We start from the raw sequence: 20,913 nt of genomic DNA, 5'->3' as shown, positions 1-20,913 counted from the left end.
GTGAGTGTGAGTGTGAGTGTGAGTGTGAGAGTGAGTGAGTGAGTGAGTGAGTGAGTGAGTGAGTGAGTGAGTGAGTGAGTGAGTGAGTGCCTGCGTGCGTGCGTGCGTGCGTGCGTGCGTGCGTGCGTGCGTGCGATATTTCTTTTATCCAGTACTAAATCTAAAAAAGGAGGTGCTTCTGTATTTCTGCAAGCAATACAGATACTACTTCTGACCAGAGATGAGAAGGTTGATTCTCGTTAAGTGTTTGTTTCATCCAAAATCCAAAGTGTACAATGTTGGTGTTTTGGAAATGTTAGCACGACATGTTGGCTGTGCAAAGAGTGTGATAGAATATGCAGCAAGACATAACATGTTGGGGGAATTTACTGAAGAAAGTTTGGACGGTTTAATAATTGATTGAATAATCTACTGATCCTACAGAGAATGCAGGGGGGGTGTGTGTGTGTGTGTGTGTGTGTGTGTGTGTGTGTGTGTGTGTGTGTGTGTGTGTGTGTGTGTGTGTGTGTGTGTGTGTGTGTGTGTGTGTGTGTGTGTGTGTGTGTGTGTGTGTTGTGATAGCATCGCTGCCCGCCCACACAGAGCAGTATTGACAGAGCCATGAGATAAGGAGCTCCTAACAGTTCTGGACACTTTCCCTGTGTTGAGTGATTATAAATAGCAGCGCCCTGCCAACAACACAACCCCCCGTCGCTGACTCCTCGCTTGTTGACTCCCGAGACTCTGCAACAGGAGGGAACATCTCCAGAAAGAAATGTATATTGTCCTAAATCACATCCATCTGTCATATCCGCCCGCTCAGGATGCGCTTTGTGTTGTTTTCAAAACGAGACAACAGCAGAGCCTGGAGACGATCGGCTGCACAGCTCCGGCTTCACAGATGTTTTCATGCCAGATATTCACAACATTAGGTGATGTTTCCCTGACTTCAGAGGGTGCAGCTCTGAATTATGGATACTCAGGAAGGGGTACATGACAGGGAATGCTCAAGAAGGAGCCTATGCATTAAAGTAGGACAAGGATTTTAACAGAAATGTTGCAGGAACATCGTCTCAGGGACAAATTGAATGTCCTTCTATCCAGGTCTAACTGGACTAATTAACTTATTAACCTCAAGCCATAAAAAGCTTTATATGGTTTGATGTAATTAAAGTATGTAAAGCTCTGAACCACAAAGGGCTCTACACACCAGATGCACGGTTTTTACTCCATACCAAGGCCATCCATACCTCTTTCCAACTTTCTGTTTTTATAGAAAAAGTGACATCTCATGTTTACGGAAAAGTCAAAAATCTTCTTTTTTTCTCAGCATTTTGACTTTTTTTCTCCGAATTTTGACTTTTATATCCGAATTTTGACTTTCTTTCTCAGAATTACTCTTTTCCTCAAAATGTTTTTTCTCGATATTACAGTATCTTCCTACGTTCCAAAAGTGGCGTCTCCATCGACAACAGTGGGTTTTCACACACTGAGAAAAGCGGCATTGGTTCGGCGCCTAATGCTCACTGCAGATATTACTTTCCCTCAGGAACAAAGTGCCCAAGCAGCTTTCCCATGCGCTCCGGCAGCACTGCAGCCCTGATGCTGTCAATCTGCTGCGCTCCTTAAAAATCCTTATTAGGGTTATTATTTTCTCAAAGTGTAATGACAGCTTTCTTTCAATTGAATGTCTTCTTCACTGCAGCGCCGTGCCATATGCATTGGAAGGAATATGACGGCCCTTGACAGCTAATTTCCGTCCGTCATTTCTCCTCGAACACCCAGTGACATTTGTGCGATATTAATTAGGAATGTTGAATCAAGGGTCCGAGAGAAAGCCGGTTATATGGCACTTTAATTTGTTTAAGAAATCCAATCCCAGGTGTCATGAAAGTATTTCAAATGTTTCTGAAAGCTGCAGGTATGTGTAAATAATGAGCAGTGACGTATAGTTTCCTGGCAGAGCACGAGATGCAGAGGCTTTCTTTTTGTTCTGCTGGAGAATATTAAAAATTCCTCAGACTTTCCTCCGGAGACTTGCTTGCAGCCTGAGTGTTTTCATTTAGCAGCGGCAGTGTTTTGTTCTCCAGTCCAATGAGCGTAACACTGTCTGAATGTAAAGAAGGGTGTTTTTAGGAAACAATTACAACATTGGGCTTGGAAAATAAAAATAGTTTTAAAGCCCGATCGTGCGTTTTTGAATCAGACTAATGGCTATCAAACTCTTACAATGTTATGATCTAATGACTCAGTTTCAAGGACTTTGTGTTCTTTGTGCCTTTGCCAGCAAGCCTGTCTGCTCTGCTTTGCTTTGCAGAGAAATGGTCCCCAGGTTTCTTCTGTTTCCAGGATCAAACAGACATTCCTCTGCTGCATTATTTATCAAGCACAAGCTCCTCAAAACTGTATGCGGCTCGGTGCTAATGAGTACACAGGCCATATTTATTACTGCTGCATGAAGGGAGGAACAACTCTGCTGTGCCTCTCTCCTTGGGCCTTGTTTTTTCTCTTAGTCTAGCACTCCTGTCTTATATAATCACTATGTTATTGAGTAATAAATCCAAGAAATAAAGGAGAGGCTGCTGTTTTTCTCAGAGGGAAGTCTGGCTTTAGCTCGCAAGAATACTAGTTTGACATTTAGTAAATATGCTTGGTTACCGTCTTCGCTACAGTTCCATGAGGGGGTGGATCTGTGTTGCATGTTGTTTCTTTAATCCTGTGTGAAACTTTGGCATTTTGAGAACGTAACCTTCCGTTAGTATTCAGCCCAAGTGCTAGCTAACTGTTAGCCCCTTTACATGTCAGTCGGATGTCGTGATCGTCAAAAACATAGATTCATGTCAAAAACTTGTGTTATAAATAATTCTTGATTTCTTGATTGAATTATAGAACTGATTGCCATCAGGTGCACACGTGCTACAACGCCACGAAACATTTCCTTTTGTATAAACGCACTGCAGTTCAAGAAACAATATAAAAGTAAAAACACACATTTGTATAAACACATGCAAATGAGGAAACATCACTCAACAACACCGAAAAGCGTTTTCTAAAAGTGCTGCATAAACAAAATGCTGCAAGAAGCTCAAAACACAACGGAGAACAGGGGACACTAAAGAGTGACGCACACAGCTGGGAGAATAGGGGACACTAAAAAGTGACACACACAGCTGGGAGAACAGGGGACACTAAAAAGTGACGCACACAGCTGGGAGAATAGGGGACACTAAAAAGTGACGCACACAGCTGGGAGACCAGGGGACACTAAAAAGTGACGCACACAGCTGGGACCGGAGCGCTTCGTGACGTTCAGGATGATGAAGCTGAACAACGTTCTCTGTTGCAGAGTGAGTCTGTCTCATAACTGTTAGTGTTTGTCAGTATATCCAAAATGACTAGGTTAGCTACCTAGCTTACAGCAGATCTGCATTAATATCCATTTCCTGTTGTGTGCTTCATGTGTGAAAGGGAAACTCTGGATAATGTGGTTCTGAATGTCCGGATTTCTTTTTAGTAAACAGCTTGACTCTGGTTCCTAATAAAGTACTAAATCAAAACCATGTAAAAAGCACTCTAATGCATTGGTTGTGATTTAAACAGCATCACAGGCCAGAGTTAATATTCAAAGTGCCGTTTCGAAGCCACTAAGGAGCAACCAATCTTCACATTTAATTGCTCAAGTTGGTCCTGAGAGATAAATACTGAAAATATGTGAATGTGGAAATTGCATGATAGCAATAGTGAGTTTGTTTTGGAAAACCTTCAGAAACTTTCACCACCCACTGGCATGCTGCGGCCAGAGTAGATACCACTTTATCTCCACTCGCAGCAGCGCAGCAGGTGGAGCCCTAATGGACATCATAGCCTCTGAAAGTGAACTTGTGTTTGAGCGAGGAGAGCAGAGATAGCGGCGTGGTTGGAGCAGGGAAAGGGAGAGTGTGTGTCGATGGTTATCTGGGGCCCTTTAAGATGTCTGGGGCCTCCCAGTGCTCCCTGCAGGCCACAGAGCGCCCGTCTCACAGCCCGACTGGGCCGGTAATCTATCCCCCTGCCATGCTGCTGTGCTCTCCACTCCGTTAATCCAATCACTCCCCTGCCACGGTGGGACAGGCAGAGCACTAATCCAGTTTACACTGCAACAAAAAAAGCCCCAGACTCATTCCTCACTCCCCGCAGAGCGTGCCTGCGTCTCCACGTGACATTGAGTGAGAAAGATGAGGATAATTACTGGGGCAATTATTTTATTTTTATTATGTCTTCAGCCTTTTTTTTTCTTCCTTTCCCCACATGTTCCAAGCTAATTGCCATGGCCTTGTGACAAAAACCCAAGGTGATAGCAGGCAATCATTTGGGAAGCAGAGAGTCAGCCGGTTTTAAAGCCCCTCGCCACAGTGGCAGCGGAGAATCATTAGTATGCATCTGATGAGGTTTAGCCTTGCGTGCAATAGGCTGGGTGGACCTCAGATAAGTCATTTAGACTAACAGGAACTTAATTAATTTTGTTTAATCTTTGTAAAGCTCCACAGGGGGACAGATTGGTATACAGCCCCTCCTCGCCTGCTCCTTTACTTCAGCTCAGCCCACCCTGCTCAGAGGTTTCACACAGCAGGGCGATATTGGCTTAATGTTGTGTACAATACTAAAACATGTCATGTCTAATGAGACCAGGTGGAGTGTAAGTCACAGTTCATTTGGCCATTATCTTGCAGTAGTAACCCAGGAAATGAGTGTGTGGGTTAAAGAGAGGATGAATCATCACGGACTCAGGGAAATACTCTCAAAAAGCTTAGGTAATAAACTGGATAAAATATGGCGATCAGACCTGCCCAACAAAACCGCCAAGCTCTATTTTCGGCTCCGAGACCTGAACCCACAATGCTTTGCCCATCGTCATCGACTGGAGGTTGTTAAAGCACTGGACCAATCGAGGTACAAAATCTATCCTGGAAGAATTACCCAGCGTTACAGAAGGTATATAGTGCAGCCAGCTCATTTTCACTTTCTTTCCTGGAATTCTGACCTTTTTTTACACAATTTTAACTATTTATTTCTGTTTTTCTCCACATTTTGACAATTTTTCTCCGAATTTTTACTTTTTGTGTAAATATATTTCTTACTCGGTATTTTTCTATTACAAACTTCTCTTAGGACCCCATGAGATGGTCAATCTCTAAACTTTCTTGTAGAGAGATGTTTTTTTTTTCCCGTCGTTAATTTGCCACTGTTGTTTAGCAACCGCCTTGTTTACACCAGGGAGAAGCTAGTTGAGCTAAAGCTGGCTAGCATGGTGTTTGGAATAACAGCTATCCCCACTGAAATCTGGAGAACAACACAGAGGATGCAGCATACCGAAAGGACAAAAAGGAGGTTAGCTGGTTCCAGATTTAAGGATAAAATGAAATATAAGCCATGTCTCCCTCCTCTCATCATGGGGAACATAAGATCACTGGCTAATAAAATGTACGAGCTAACGGCGTTAGCCAGGAGTCAGACGGAATATCTCGAGTGTAGTTCAATGTGCTTTACGGAAACATGGCTTCACTAGGATATATCTGATGAATACTTCTCCAGCGATGGCTTCCGGACTGGGTAAAACAACAAGGATTGCACCGAGTGCTTGACCATTACTTCACCATGAGTCTTTAGAGGGTCCCTGTGTTGTGGAGGACGTCCGGCCTCAAGTGCGATCAGCCATGTGCAAACATAAATTCTTGAGACTGCCGTGCTGAGGCTGCAGGATGATGATGACAGGAAAGGGGAAGCTACTGCAAACCATCCTCACCATCACAAAATGCACTCTTTAACGGTCAATAAATACTGTTTGTGTTCTAGACCTAAAGGAAGGGCACCTTACCAGAACAACTCTTGAATTTATGTTTACTGTAATTACTGTTTTATCTGTTCTAGCACTGAAGAAAAAAACCACCCGCTTTGAAGGTGGTGGAGGATCATACTAGTTTAGTCTGAGAGTGAGCTGGCAGGGAGGGATGATTAGGAGGTAAAGCATGTTTCGCTCTTTGAGATTCTGCTAACACTTCACATGCCCTTGGGCAAGTTTTAGTGAAGCTGACTTTGGGAAAACAACACAACAGTGTTCTCTCTTCACATTTCAACCCTGAGATACAATGAGCCACAGTTGAGTAGAGCACTTAACGCTATGAGGGATTAGTAGGAAACTGAGGTTGTATCGGGCGGCTCTTAGGCGAGTTCACATTTATCAATGGGAAGCAGGAATGAGCTGAAAAGTAAGAAACTCTCTCTGGACTTCAAAAGTCCCCCGTTATACAAAACATATGTTTCATGTCCGTCGCACATAAATTGTTCCCCTCAATGTAAAAAGATTCTGAAAGTTTTAGGAACAAAGACCCCTCTCTTTTTGTCCTGATCCATCTATTCAAAAACCTAAAAAAAAGCCTGAACTCAGCTGATCTGATCTGTGATGTCACAAATGTGTTTTGGCTTGTGTAACCATTAGCCAATAACAACCCCCCCCCCACACCTTATCACCTGAATCTCCTCCTAGAGCACCATTGTGTCATCTCTCAGAGGGGGCGTGGCCAGCAGCAGCTCATTAGCATTTAAAGCTACAGACACAGAATCAGCACTTTTGGAACAGGGCTGAAGCAGAGGGGATTATAGGATGATGTTTATCTTCAAGATGTGAGCTGGTGGAAGGGTATACATGTTGAATAGAGTATGACCAAGAAGAGACACTCGGGGTACTCCTCTTGCCATGGCTGTTTCTTTTTTATTTGAGCACCAACAGAAAATCCAACCCAGTAATATGTTATAGTCAACTGTATCAAACCCAGCACTTATACACAGCAGTATTAAGATGACTTCCCATTGTTGGTTTTAAATAGATGTCCTTTAATACTTTCATAAGAGTTGTCTCAGTTCTATTACTATTAGTAACTGAGAGCTCAGAAATGACTAAAACATAAACTAAGCAATTGATGCACAAGCAACTGGTGCAAACCAATGCAGGACTTTCAAGAAGGTTATACATGTAGGACAAGTAAAGGCAAAACAAACAGAAGAGACGTACTCAGCAACAAAATTCGATGAAGTGTACAAACTAGAGGACGTTCTGTATACACGTGCAGGAAGAAGCAACCTTTTGGCAGAATGACAAATCTATGTTTCTTTAAAACATCCGGAAGAGTCATGTGCTGCGTGGAGCTGACACGCAGAGATTGTGTTTGACTTTCAAAGGAAATGTGCAATGAGCGCGCTACAGAACCAGGAGGTAATTAGCAAGAGTTGAGATGATTGTTTCCTTTCTCTCAATCCCTAAAATGCCACACAATGCTCACAGCTGAAGGCACACAGATGTTGGAGCTGGTAAATGGAGTTGGGAGAAGAGCCTATTATAATTAAATGAATGTGATTTTGCTGTAAGCCAGAGGTAGAGAGCGTAGGAACCATGTGAGGCAGCGAGAGGTTGTCCTAATGATGAGTCTATGATGTGTTTGACTGTGTGTTAGATTGTGTTTGTCTTTGAGCTCAGAATATATTCAGCTCGGAGGCAGAAATGGCTGCATGGACGTATGATTGGATATATGGATTAGTGAGTTCATGAATGGATGAGTGGTTGTGATGATAGATGGATGCGTGTCTGATAGGTTACACTTCCACACTTAGACTTAGAGATTATAACCTCCATCAACAATCCATCTTGACTAAAATGGTGAGATAATAGGACATCAAATATATAAATGACACAAGGGAAGAAGTGATGGGGCTGATTCCATACAATAAGTAGTTCCTGTACTGCAATGTATTTGTATTATTTCACAACATTGACACTTAAATGATAACATTTATAATGTATATTTATTATCAGGAAGGACTATTTGGGTTGCATAATAAGTGTTTGCTCAAATTATTATCATAAATTAAGGGTTCTGTTTTGTACTTTTGTATGATTTTGTATTATTCAGTTCTCATTACTTCCATTTCAATTTATTAAAGGAATTCTGTATTTTATTTCTAAATATTCTGCATTTTCAATTGTTTGGTGGTTGGTTGGTTGGTTGGTTGGTTGGTTGGTTGGTTGGTTGGTTGGTATGATGGATGGATGTTTGGTTGGTTAGATGGAGGGATGGAGGGTTGGATGGTTGGTCGGTTGGATGGATGGTTGGTTAGTTGGTTGGTCGGTCGGTCGGTCGGTCGGTCGGTCGGTCGGTTGGATGGTCGGTTGGTTGGTTGTTGTTTGGATGGATGGTTGGTCGGTCGGTCGGTTGGTTGTTTAGTTGGATGGTTGGATGGATGGTTGGTTGGTCGGTCAGTCGGTCGGTGGGTGGGTCGGTCGGTCGGTCGGTCGGTCGGTCGGTCGGTCGGTTGGTTGGTCGGTTGGATGGTTGTTGTTTGGATGGATGATTGGTCGGTCGGTCGGTTGGTTGTTTGGATGGATGGATGGCTGGTTGGTTGGTTGGACTGTAATTTACAACACATGGAAAAGCTCAAGATCCTATTTATATTGACAAATGGTGGAAAGCTATAGTCTGTGAGAAATCCTGTTCCTGTTCTTCTTATCATTAAGACAGGACTTGAAATCGTCCTTCTCAAGATGTTATACTCTTGATTTTAGGCTTGTTATCAAACATTTGATCATAAATATAATTTATATCTTTCTTCCTTAGAGAGGAAGCTTTCAATAGTATCTTTTTCAAGTGATTAATGCACAAACCACTGTAATATATAAGTATGGATTGGAAGTTACTTACAACATTTTGAATAGCGGAACAATTTTGCTAGAAGAAGGTCAAACTCAGAGTTGATTGAAAAGTCCCACCTTAGAAGAGTTTTGGTCATAGGAGATACAATCATTCTTGGTTGTTTTGAAACCCATATCTGAGCAGAATTATACAATAGTTGCCAACAAATTATTGATGTACTTTCCCAAAGCGCCAGCATGCCTGATTTGGAAGTTGCTCTTAGGATTGAAGAAGTCACAGCAGTAGTTCAGCATGCTGTTACAACAGTAGCTCCAAGTGAAACCAGTCAATGTGTTCTCTGACGCCTGAGCTCCACAATCATCAAATAATAATGCCCAAGGATTCTGAACTTCCCGCTTATTCCCACATCAGTCTTGTCCAGCTCATTAAAACCCCGTCACCGACATGAATGGAAAATAGATTTAAAAAAAATGCCTGCTAATGGAAGCTGAGAGCAAGGATGATTAATGAATGATTGTTCGATCGATTAATATCCAGCCTTAGAGGATTTACAGCATGCAGACTTCATTTCATGTGTTGCTGGTTTGGAGTCATAACAGCCGATATTTCCCCATCTCTGTTGGTACCTTACTTATTAATGCATGAGGTTTACATATCCTTATGTGGAGTTCAAACACGTTAGCATCCATATCTTAACTATGAGCATCCATTCAGCAGTTTCCTTAACACTGGATTCATTTCAAAATACTGATTGGACCACATTCAATTCCACTGTTTGAGACTCTGATCCGCCGTTCAATGCTTCTGCACAGAACAGATTGCAGATTGCTATTTTTCATCAAGAACAAAGAGGTGGTTTTAATACAATAACCTATAGAATTGCACCTCCTGCGTTTCAATACATTCAGAGCAGGTGGCAGATAAGTCAGCATTTTCCTATGTTGTGTCCACACACAGCTGCACTTCACACATTCATGAGATGTTAAGCCCGTGATCGGTTACATGCGAGGACAGTTAATCCCCCGACGCCTGGGAGTGGTGTTGATGACTGGATTTTCTAATCTGTGCTTTAGCCACAACATTTCATATGCAGTAAGGATCCCCTGTGTTTGCCTCTCCTCAGGTCGGAGGACACACCATGCTACCTATCCGCTGGATGCCCCCAGAGAGCATCATGTACAGGAAATTCTCCACGGAAAGCGACGTCTGGAGCTTTGGAGTCATCTTGTGGGAGATCTTCACCTATGGGAAGCAGCCTTGGTTTCAGCTGGGCAACAACGAGGTAAAAGAAGCCTTTAGATACAGTACCATATAATATACGTGTTTTGGATTGTACGCCATCAAGCACACATTGAAAGTTACGTCTCCAAGTGATCCAATGGTAATACATTTTCTTTCAAATCACAAACAAATACATTAATTAAGTTGTTTTTAAAGTAGGGATCCAATATAATGGTGCAGTGATGATGTACTGTAGGCCAACACTGAACTTAGCCTCCCGCTGGTTCCCTTATCAAAAAGCCAATGAGTTTTACATTGAATATTGAAATAATGCAGGAAATAAGATCTTTGACAAGTCACGTTTATGGTACTTAACTCAGCAGGATAATCACGTAAGAACACCACTCATATAAAGGTGAAAGCGTAAATGCAATCTCAAGAAGTAAAAGGTAACGTCAACGACATGCTCTCATGACTTCACCAACGCTAAGCTAAAAGCGGAACATTTTTCGACGTGATGACGTTAAGTTGTCTCATTTAGACACTTGTTAGCAGCTGTCATTTTTAGGACACATAAAAGCCCAAGATATCCACCTGTGTGGAATTTACTGACATATTTGATGTCTACGAGGGAAGGGTTGGTTTTAGACGTGAACATCTCTTCAGCTCGTTAAAGGTGGGACTTTTCAATCAACTCTGAGTTTGACCTTCTTCTAGCAAAATTGTTCCGCTATTCAAAATGTTGTAAGTAACTTCCAATCCATACTTATATATTAAAACCACAGACCTTATTTCAGGCTTATCACCAAAATGGCATTCAAAAAACATTGTCTTCCAGGCAAGGGGACAGGAAGTGGTAAAATGCTGACTCATCTATGGGTTAAAGACTCATTTCTGCACCACTCAATTGGATGTAAATGAACACTGCCATTTTCCATCTTAATCTACTGCCTCGTGTGCCTTTTCTTTCTCTGAGACCGGCGCTGGCCCAACGAGGTGATGAATGAATGCCGCCTTGCCACCAGACAAGATGCCACATTACATAACACCCATGATGAGTTTGTTTTTTCATTGGAGGCTCTGCTTAGAATCAATAAAATTCAATTAGGTTTACTCTTGTAAAGCGGGCATATTGAGAAAATGTAATTGACCTAAAATAATAACCTGGCATGCATTGCACTCATAAGTATTCCAGTTTAAACATCAATAAGTTATTGGGCTTGACACAAATCGGTATTACCATATTCCTGTGCTTCTCCAGCTGAAAGATTTTTGAGACACTGTAAATGAAACACTCAGCTGATTAAACTACATTGCCGAAAACCTTCTTCAGGATGTAATGAGAAGAGCTCTGCATTACAGTGTGTCATAGCCAAAAGAGTGAAAAACCACAATCAGTTCCCGTTGTAACTTCAGGTGCTGTTAGATTGGAATATTGTACTTATTATTCAGTTATTCAGATGTGTCCAACACATTACGCTATAATACATTACAGAAACAATTAGGAATGGGTATAGATGACAATGATGAATGAACTCATGGGTGCTGTTGGTTAACTGTTTCACACACGCCTCATCCTCCACTATGGGCTTCACTGCTTTTCTGTAAAGCGGTACAAACGTCCAGGCTGCCAAATAGCCAAAGCAACTAATTGTATCTACAAACATTTAGAAATATAAGTACAATCGTAAAACAGAATGGAGATGTGTGAAATTGGACACCCCAATAAGCTCTCTGATGCTCGACAATAGGGGTTCAGCCACTGTACAGAAAGTATTTAACATGTATTTAACAAATCTAAAGAATTAGAGAGACTTCACGTAGAAACATTTTCAAGCTAAAAACACCAAACACTAATCAAATACACTCAATCTAATCTAACTAAATGGTCACAAAACCTGTATTTCTAACATCGGTTTCAAATAGTTTAATATAATAAACAAAGAAACATCACAAAGGAAATAACTTGTTAAAATTAAATGCATTTAAGGTTAAAGTGAACTTGTTCTGAAGTCATCAGCCATTTAGGTCTTTTTTAAAACCAACAAAAGTGTGTTTCAAATTCTAAAGGAGATTGCAAAGTTTCCAAAGATAACAAATATGTCACTACATTAAATTACACTTCAAATATCTGGCTCTTTTTTTCAAAGCGACTTACACTAAGTGCAAAAAACCATAAAGATTCAAACTCAGAAAAAGAAGTGCTGACATAACAGAACCATTGTTAGTGATGGTGCATTAGTTAAAGTCTTAAGTGCTACTTTTTATTTAATGTCCAAAATACGAGCAAAACAAAGGGCCGGTGTCTGGAAGTGTTTTCTGCTGCAGAGGTCTGTCTGAGGGGAAATGAGTTTTAAATTAAACACATTTGAATGAATAGTGCAGCCATAATAAACATATTTTATATATTTCACCGAGGGTAAACATGACCTAGGTTCAATAAATAACTGAAACAAACTGATACAGAATCAGATATTGAGAAACAGCCTGAATGTAACAGCTCTGAAGCTACACTCGATGATACCAAATTGAACAAATACTCTATGTCAACATTTTTGCTAAAACACCAGCGCTGCAGTAGCAGAGGTCGAGGATGAACTAGTCTCCGAGCTTTTATATTCAGCAGCGGCGTCCTGCCTGGCTCTCCCTGCAGCTGAGGCTCCCGCTGCTTATCTGTGCAGAGTTGCTTGTTAACTGGAGTCGTGCTGCATTTATCACGAGCAATATGATCCCACCAGGGAGCATAGAGCTATAGGGGGATGAAATATACTCTTTGGTTTCACTGCCCCCTCTTCTGTTACAAGCCACTGCCCGGTCCAAAGCCAAACACTACTGTGTGTAGCAGGGGTGTCCAAACGTTTTTCTACTGAGGGCCACATCGAACATATACGAAGGAATGGGCCACTCACTAGAGGTGAGGTTTATTGCCTCACAGGTTAAGTTATAAGTTAGCAAAATCAATCAAATGTAGGTCAATTCTGCTTGATACTTGAAAATGCTTTAAGAAACACAACAGCCTCCATCACAGCTCTTCATAGAGCTCATCCCATAACACAGAAGCTCAGGTTATAAAAAGAGGAAATATGAAGGGTGGAATTCAAGCTTGTTATGTAATTCAGTTATTGGGCTTCTTTTTTGTTTTAAACTATGATTTGTTTGAAAATGTTTCCAACTTTAATTGACTACATTTATTTGAAAAGTGGGCTTATTGTATTAACACATGAATACTGTGTAATTTATTTGTACATATGTATTTTAGAAGTACAATGTATGACAAGCACAAGTTTAATTTGTGGGCCATATGCCATTATACTTTTTGAATTAGCTGAGGGCCGTTTCAAAATGGGCCACGGGCCGTAGTTTGGACACCCCTGGTGTATAGCATAGAAACAGGATAAGAGTAGAATGGACAATGAACTTTTGCAGTGCTAATTGGACTGCACTAAATATGTTGTTGTTGGTTCTCACTTAGCTAAGCAGCTTGTCCTTCCCATAGAGGTTAAGATGACGGGCTGTTAGCCTCATCACTAACAGTCAGTTTGGCTTTCTTTAATCAGTGTAGTATTAAAGCACTGCGGAGTTAGCAAGACAGCTAGCCAGCCTTCGGACATTGTGCTAGTTGGATAGCTTGCTTTGTTAATAACTATTATTCCCAATTTGAGAATATTCTGAATATGATACTGGTCATGTTTTACATGAACAGAATGAGTAGTTATTCTCACTGTAGTTGTTGCACTTAAAGACTCAAGCAGACATCACTTATCTTTCCTCACTCGTAGCAACTTTATTAATGAAAACAGCTCTGTCACTGTATCAAAACAACCGATGAAGAAACGTTCTTCTTCTACTCTTTCTTCACTTGCACACTTTCAGGCGGAAAACGAGCAATTACATGTAAAAGTTAATACTGCTTCTGAACAACAAAAGAATGTGAAAACAACACAATATGCAATAATAAAATAATAATCATATGCAAACTATACTTTCAAATAGCAACTGGAACGTGGGGTACCTTTCTAACCAGTTATACTTAGTTGGCATAAACACACTGGACTAATAAACATAACAAAGCTTGTAAATTAACCACATCATGAATTATGTTGTTGTGAAGGAAACTTTTGTAGCAATGGAGAGCCAGGACTCAGAGAGACACGAGGAGAGCCGGAGCTTTGATGGCAAACACTGACGGTTTATTTGGAGCTTTGTCCGGAGAATTCACAAGACATGTCACGAGCCACGAGTTGACTCAGGTTGAGATGCCAAATCAATTCTGAATTTGAAGATTCTCTTCTGTAGTTCGAGGTTTTAACTAGATCAACATTCTTTATCAGCGAGACTAAACAAATATGGACCCTGATTCTAACTAGAGCTGTCGTCCATAGAAAAGAATGTGCGCCAGGGAACCTCCGTTCCAGATAAAAGAAGGGCCTCTAGATGTCCCTGAACAATAAACCATCTCATGGCGGCTTGTGCTCGGTCATAAGCTGGCAACAACAATGCGCCCAAGCGGCCCCTCCTTTACGAGAGATAGCAGCAATATCCAAGGCCGTAGAACTATGCCATGGGAAAAGAGACAGTGAAAGGAGAAGCTTATGAACTGTGTCAAAGGTTGAATACCTAAGAACATTATTCCATAACAGTTTCACATAGTGTTTCCTATTAAGACTCATGATATATGCCTATGTTGTTTCATGAGCATTCTTGGTATACGATGCATTCAGAATATGAGTCTCGTTAAGTGCAGTTTGCAAAACCTCTGCCTCTTGCTTGTTTGAGTCTCTGTCTGTTAGACACGACCCAGCCTGTGTTTTGAATGGTTAAACGAGTGTGCATTTAAACATAGAATTAGTGGAATTAAGTTTCACCAGCGATGTTAACAACTTAAAAGGAGTCTTTTTTGGTTAAAAGGTAAAACCAGAATGTTGTTGCATATAAAAGTACACGTTCATGTTTATTCCAAGGATAATTACCTCACATCTGTTTCGGCGGAGGCTGTTGCCATGACCACTGCAGCCTTTACTACTTGTGATTGTGTTCTGGGGAATTGTGCAAAGAGGCTCCATATGTCTCTGCAGGAAGTGATGCTCCATCCCCTCGGTCTGGGTCTCAAGGCTGTCTGTTGGTGACAAGACGAGACGCAACAGGTGGAACAATAAAAAAACGGGTTTTCCCTCTTGGTTGTTGTTTCAGATGTTGCTGACCCTCTTGAGTATTAACCTCACGTAAATGATGTTTATTTAAGCACAGATTAGGTGTGTTGTACATTCTTTCCAGATAATTAGGCTTCAGATAAAAGATGTAAGAGCGTGAAATAGCATGACACCATGATATGTCTTACGGGAGATTTTCCATTGTTCCTATTTACCTCTGTTTGTGATTATACTACGCCTAATAACCTAAGTAAACAAACCTAATGTTTGAGCTGGCTTCAGTACACAAGTGTATGTGGTGACAATGCTTTAACAAAAAAACAACTAGAAAGTTGTGCAGTTTTTCAGTGCAGCGCAGTCATTACACACAAATAGATCCGTATCTATTCTATTAGGCTACAGCGGCTTGAAATTGGTACAAAAATAAAGTCAAATTGTCACAGCTGAGTGAGTCATCTGGCTAATTAGAGCACAAGTCCAACAGAGAGATGATCAATCCCGATGTTATCAACACCTCCAACATCCACCCCCGCACATATTCAGTCTGTTGTTATTTCGTGTTGTGGCTCAAAGATCTTGGTTCCCCTTTAATATTGGACACATTTAAGAATGAATGCATACTGTTGATTCTTTCATCTCAGTTTCATTAGTTCAAACCTCAAAGGACAGTCTGCTCAGTGTCGGCCGTTTCTCATTATGACCGAACCGAAGCAATCAGTCAGTGAAAATGTTTTGTCTCACTCCACCGCCCTGTCTCCTCTGCAGGTTATTGAGTGCATAACCCAGGGTCGGGTGCTGGATCGGCCACGGATTTGTCCCAAGGAGGTTTACGACATCATGCTGGGCTGCTGGCAGAGGGAACCGCAGCAGCGACTGAACGTTAAGGACATTCAGAAGGTCCTGTTCGCCATGGGGAAAGCCACGCCGGTGTACCTGGACATCCTGGGCTAGCATCGGCCCGAGAACGACTCACACGAATCCAGGAATAACCAAACCAACCTACTCCACTGTCGAACAACACCTACAATGTTTGGGAAGGACTTAAGTGCCTGCAACACTTTTGGATATAGTGGATAAAACATATTCAAAAAACACGCACTTTTACATTTTGTTTACTTCCGTATAAGATGTACAGGTTCGAAGAAGACTTCTTTTTTCTTTTTTCCCCCGAAAAACTGCAAAAATACACAAAAATGGAGATGGGAGTAAAGTGGACTGGCAATAGGAACAAGGCCACTGTTTGATTATATTATGGAGAGGACACACATCAGAATTAAAATCTATCCTGGGTTTGGTTTTATGAATATATATAGAAATATTACATATATTTTATATTTATTTCTTTTTGTCAGGCTTGAAGTGTCTGCCGATAGTGTTGCATTAAGGGCTCGGCCCTGTCCCAAGACGTCACCGACAAACTATTGGGCGATTGGACGATGGCAGCCTTACTTGCACTCTGATTGGCTGGCTTTGACGTTTCAATGGGAACTCTTCGTATGTGGAATAACACTGGATGGTTGAAAAAAATCAAAAAGGAGCGCTCTTTAGAGGACCTACCCAATCAGACAACCGACAAATCTATTTTAATTTAAAAATAATGTACATATTGTAAAATTATATGTGTCAAAATTATGTTAACTTATTTTTTTCGGGTGTTATTTTGGTTATTTTTCTGACTGTGATCTGGGTGGCTAAAGTATAAAGCTATGGTATTTGTTTTCATCCTAAACTAGAGGCGATTTCTCTTGGGATATACCTGTGTTGGTGCTGGTAAGTTGTCTTTTGTGGTGAAGCTGAAGGGCAGTTTGAAAAATCAGCTGACTGTGAATCACAGAGACTCTGAGCCATCGACACGACACTTTTCCAAAGAGGTGATGAAGCCTCTTGATCACTTCCCACTTCATATGCTTTTTATGGAAAGAATAATGTGTTGAAAAGTAAAATCCTACACCACATCCTTCAAATACATTCACACGCTTTGAGAAACTGTCCTGTCACTTTTAGGCGTTTTGGTGTGAAACTGCTTCTCCACGCTTAAGAAAACACTTTTTGTAATTGAAAATGAATGAAAAGTTATTTCCTTTCTTGCTGAGAATTTGATAAGATCAATACCACTATTGTTTCAGTGTGATCAAGATTTAGCTCAAGAGATGTTAGCTTAGCATCAAGACTGAAAAAGGGGAGTTAGCTAAGAATTAGCATGCCTGTCTTTATCCATAGGTAACAAAAACCACCTACCTGTAAATGTTATTTCATAATTTCTGCGTTACGTCGTCCTCGTATCATTACCTGATGCTAAGCTAAGCTAATCTTATGCTTGGCTAAGCTAACCAGGTAGCCCTTAATTTACCTTACAGACACAAGAGTGGTATCAATCTTCTCGTTCACCTGTTGGCAAGAAGACAGGTGAGCTCATTTCTCAATATCTCATTAAAAACACCTTTGAGGTTAATACCAAGAGGATCCTGTCACTTCACAAGAGAGAAAAGAAACAAAATGGCTGCTTAACACTCTGAGACCCACTGGGCCGTATACGATCCCAGATATCAAGCCGTCTTCGAAGCATAACTCATGAACAGAAGAAGTTAGAAGCTTCTTATCACTTCTGGCACAATCCCAACGAATGTGTGACATTTTCTGTGTTGAATGTTTTTTCCAATATTATGGTTCGAAGTTCTGTTTTAATAAAATAAGTTAAAGATTCAAGCTCCATTTTTAGTTATTTTTATTTTATGGTCAAATATCCCCTATTATAGTGTATAGAAGTATTTAATGAGTAACATATAACATTACCTGAGGTTGTGCTGATTTCTTGGATGTGTAGACAAAAACACAAATATACAAAAACGGAAATGTCCTATTGTGGGTCTCAGAGGGTTAACTTGCATTTGTTTCAAACAAAAAAATATATACACACACAGTTTGTATGATCCTGTTTCTTTCCCGTCAGCTGTACTTGACTTACAGTCAATGTTCCTTCCTTGAACTCGTGGCCTTTGCATGTTTAGCAGAGAAGAGGTTTGACACCTTCTATGCTTTGATAACATTCTGTTAAATCCAGAGAGAAGCCACTGAAGCAGGTCAATGTGTTAATGTATGCCAGTCATTTCAAATAATAATCACTAAAGTGGATCAGCTATCTCTATGGTATTGCCCTCTCCATCATTTTGTTGTTGTTAATTACAGTAAAAACTGAACTGAAGAGTTTTGTTCCAAAATGTGACAGAAAACGATGACCCCCAAAAAGCTTGACAGAAACAACAACAAAAACTTAAACCAAATGAAATTATTTTAAATGACTCTTTCCTAATTGAATGCTGAATTTGAGTTCATTTTTACCGAGTGGATTCTGATTCCTCAGGCAACGATTTTCCTTTACGTTGTATCTGGATATTTAGCATTTTGGACTGAAACTCTTCACATCTCTTTCTTATTATCCTGATATGAATTCTTATAGTTTCACAGTGTTGTCTCCCCTCCCTTTGGGACTATGTAAATCATTAATCAGTTATTTTGAGTATTTTAAATGGAAGACAGGATCAAATCCAACGAGTTACCCAAAGCATTGAGTTTTTGTGATTTCTCTTGTGGTAAAGATAAACGCTTAAAGACAGACCGTGAGCATTCGCAGGGTATTGTAATCCTTTCATGGTGAGTTCAATATTGTTTAAAACGTTTTTTCTTTTTTCTTTTCTTGGATGAACTAACGGAACACTTTTTGAAGCAAAGTTGGCATATTACCATGTACACATGTTACAGAATATAAAAATGTGGTATAACAACTGCAGTATATAAAATACTGGTATTCCATGATAGATCTTTGTATTAATGTGACTCTCTTAAGAAAATGTCTTCAAACAATCAGACGATCTCCTTTTCCATTTTGTCCTGTCTTATAAAGATGTGTACATTTGACTACATCTCGTATTCATCTAAATCTCTCACAAAGCTGAAGGACATGTGTTCAGTGTACGATATGTTTTACCTGCTGTCTTTTCAAAAGTGATAGAAAAAGTCTTTAGACAAAGGCTGTAGTTGCAGATGTGGATTAGGTCATCTTATAATCACAGGGTCAGCGGTTCGATCCTTGGCTTCTACTCCGTATGTCAAAATGTCCTCGAAAAAGATGGGCAGCCCAATCAATATGTGTCTACACAAGTCTCTGTTGCTGTTTCATTATTCGAGTTGTTCTGAGGTCTGTATATTGGAAAAAACATGCTTTCTTGAGGCAAAGTATTCCCATATTTCCCATCCACTTAACATTCCTATACCATTTAGCAGTCCTAGTTGCCTGACATTTAGCATAGAGGTCAAATGTGTTGGTATGAAGTAGGTTTGCACCGAATGGGAAATTCTTGGCCGAAACCGATACCGAAAATAGGAAACAGTTGGCCGAAAACCGAATGCCGAAAGGCCGAAAATGATTAATAGAAATATATATATAACGTATACATTTTTTACCAATGTTGTTCAGCTACCTGATTATGGAAAAAGACATGATTATGGCAAAACTTAACTTAACTTAAATAATAATCACTATTATGGGTCCATAAAACATTTATTCAGCACTTTTGAATGCATACAGTACATTAATTCCAAGTCAAGTGCATTTTCTTTTCTCTGTAGGATAACTACAACAAAGTGCATTCAGAACAAAGCCAAGGTGCTTTAAAACTGCATAAACATCTAGGCCAGTAGGCCTACAACAAAATAGTGTAAATAAAGACTGTAACAGCCAGGCCTTCAACAACAACAAATGCACCTATAACTTTGGTAACCTAACGTGTTGTTGTGATGACGTAATCAAAACGCGGCGACAAGCACGGCGCGCGACCATGCTGGCGGCTGGCTCACAGCCAACATGTCGGCCGAAAGCCGAAAGGGCCTTTTTAACCATTTTCGGCCGATAATTTTCGGTGGCCGAATATTCGGTGCATCCCTAGTATGAAGGTGTCCGTAGGTTTTAAGGCCAATTGTCCAGAATGAGGAAGGCACTATGAGTGACCTATAGAAAAATAAACATAACTCTGAAGGATTCCTTGACCCCTGACCAAATTCATGAATTGTTGGTCGTCTTGTTGGAGCCATTTTTGAACTCTCACAAATCCCCCTAAAGCCTCTTATTTCACTCATGGACCTTCAGTTTATTTATCTATTACTTATAAACTGTGCCTGACATATAACATGCACTACTTTCTATCCAAAACTCTGACATGTGCCAAAGGTGTCAAGAGTTACTTTACGTATAATGCACGTATGTTGTTGCAAAATTGCATACATACATTTTTTTTAGATTTGATTGGATTTCTGAAAAGCTCTACTTACCCAGAAACAAACCTAGAAGTAATTCTACTGAAGAAAGTTAAAAGAGACAAAATTGCCCAAAAATCGAACCTTTGGATTAGAAGGGGACGACACTTCTTCGAGATTGTGCCACTCTTGAAAGGCATCACAATAATTTGATCCGCTGTGTCATCACTTGCCAGGCAAACAGTATAATTAGCACCCTGCTACTCGATAATGTACCTGGAGAAGGACACCTTCATGTCCTTGATTGGCCGGTCGGTGCATTGTCAGAAAAGTTTAGACTCTGCAGCAGCGAACGACGACTGGATCACCTCTTTTCTCTGTGACCCAGCATTTATTTGTTTTGCCAAAGGCTGTTGTCAAGCCAAACCTTGTTCTCCAATGCACTGGTCTTGATGAAAGAACACCTGCTCCTAAAAATAAATTAAAACTGTTGCACGTCCTCCCGTCTGACCTGCCAAAAGATTTACCCTCAACTTGTATAATGTATTCTGGGAACGCAGAGATCAAGCTGTGTCTAATGTACTGAGCATAGGATCAACTGCTCAGAGACGTATTATGTGTCTTTCTAGAGG

At 40.6% G+C, this 20,913-nt stretch overlaps 1 protein-coding gene across 1 annotated transcript; it reads left to right on the top strand.

Moving 5' to 3' along the window:
* The first annotated feature begins 9,738 nt into the window (after nt 1-9,738).
* On the top strand, nt 9,739-18,932 carry LOC104953520 (NT-3 growth factor receptor-like). The gene is made up of 2 exons (XM_010780465.1): nt 9,739-9,942; nt 15,797-18,932. Exons 1-2 carry the CDS (start codon nt 9,799-9,801, stop codon nt 15,980-15,982), a joined length of 330 nt encoding a protein of 109 aa, XP_010778767.1. The 5' UTR covers nt 9,739-9,798; the 3' UTR covers nt 15,983-18,932.
* Nucleotides 18,933-20,913: the final 1,981 nt, after the last annotated feature.

Source organism: Notothenia coriiceps, unplaced genomic scaffold, assembly GCF_000735185.1.
Source record: "Notothenia coriiceps isolate Sejong01 unplaced genomic scaffold, NC01 NC01_scaffold00021904, whole genome shotgun sequence".
NCBI lineage: Eukaryota > Metazoa > Chordata > Actinopteri > Perciformes > Nototheniidae > Notothenia > Notothenia coriiceps.
The sequence above is the reverse complement of the archived record's forward strand: the minus strand, read 5'-3'. Positions and strand labels throughout refer to the sequence as shown.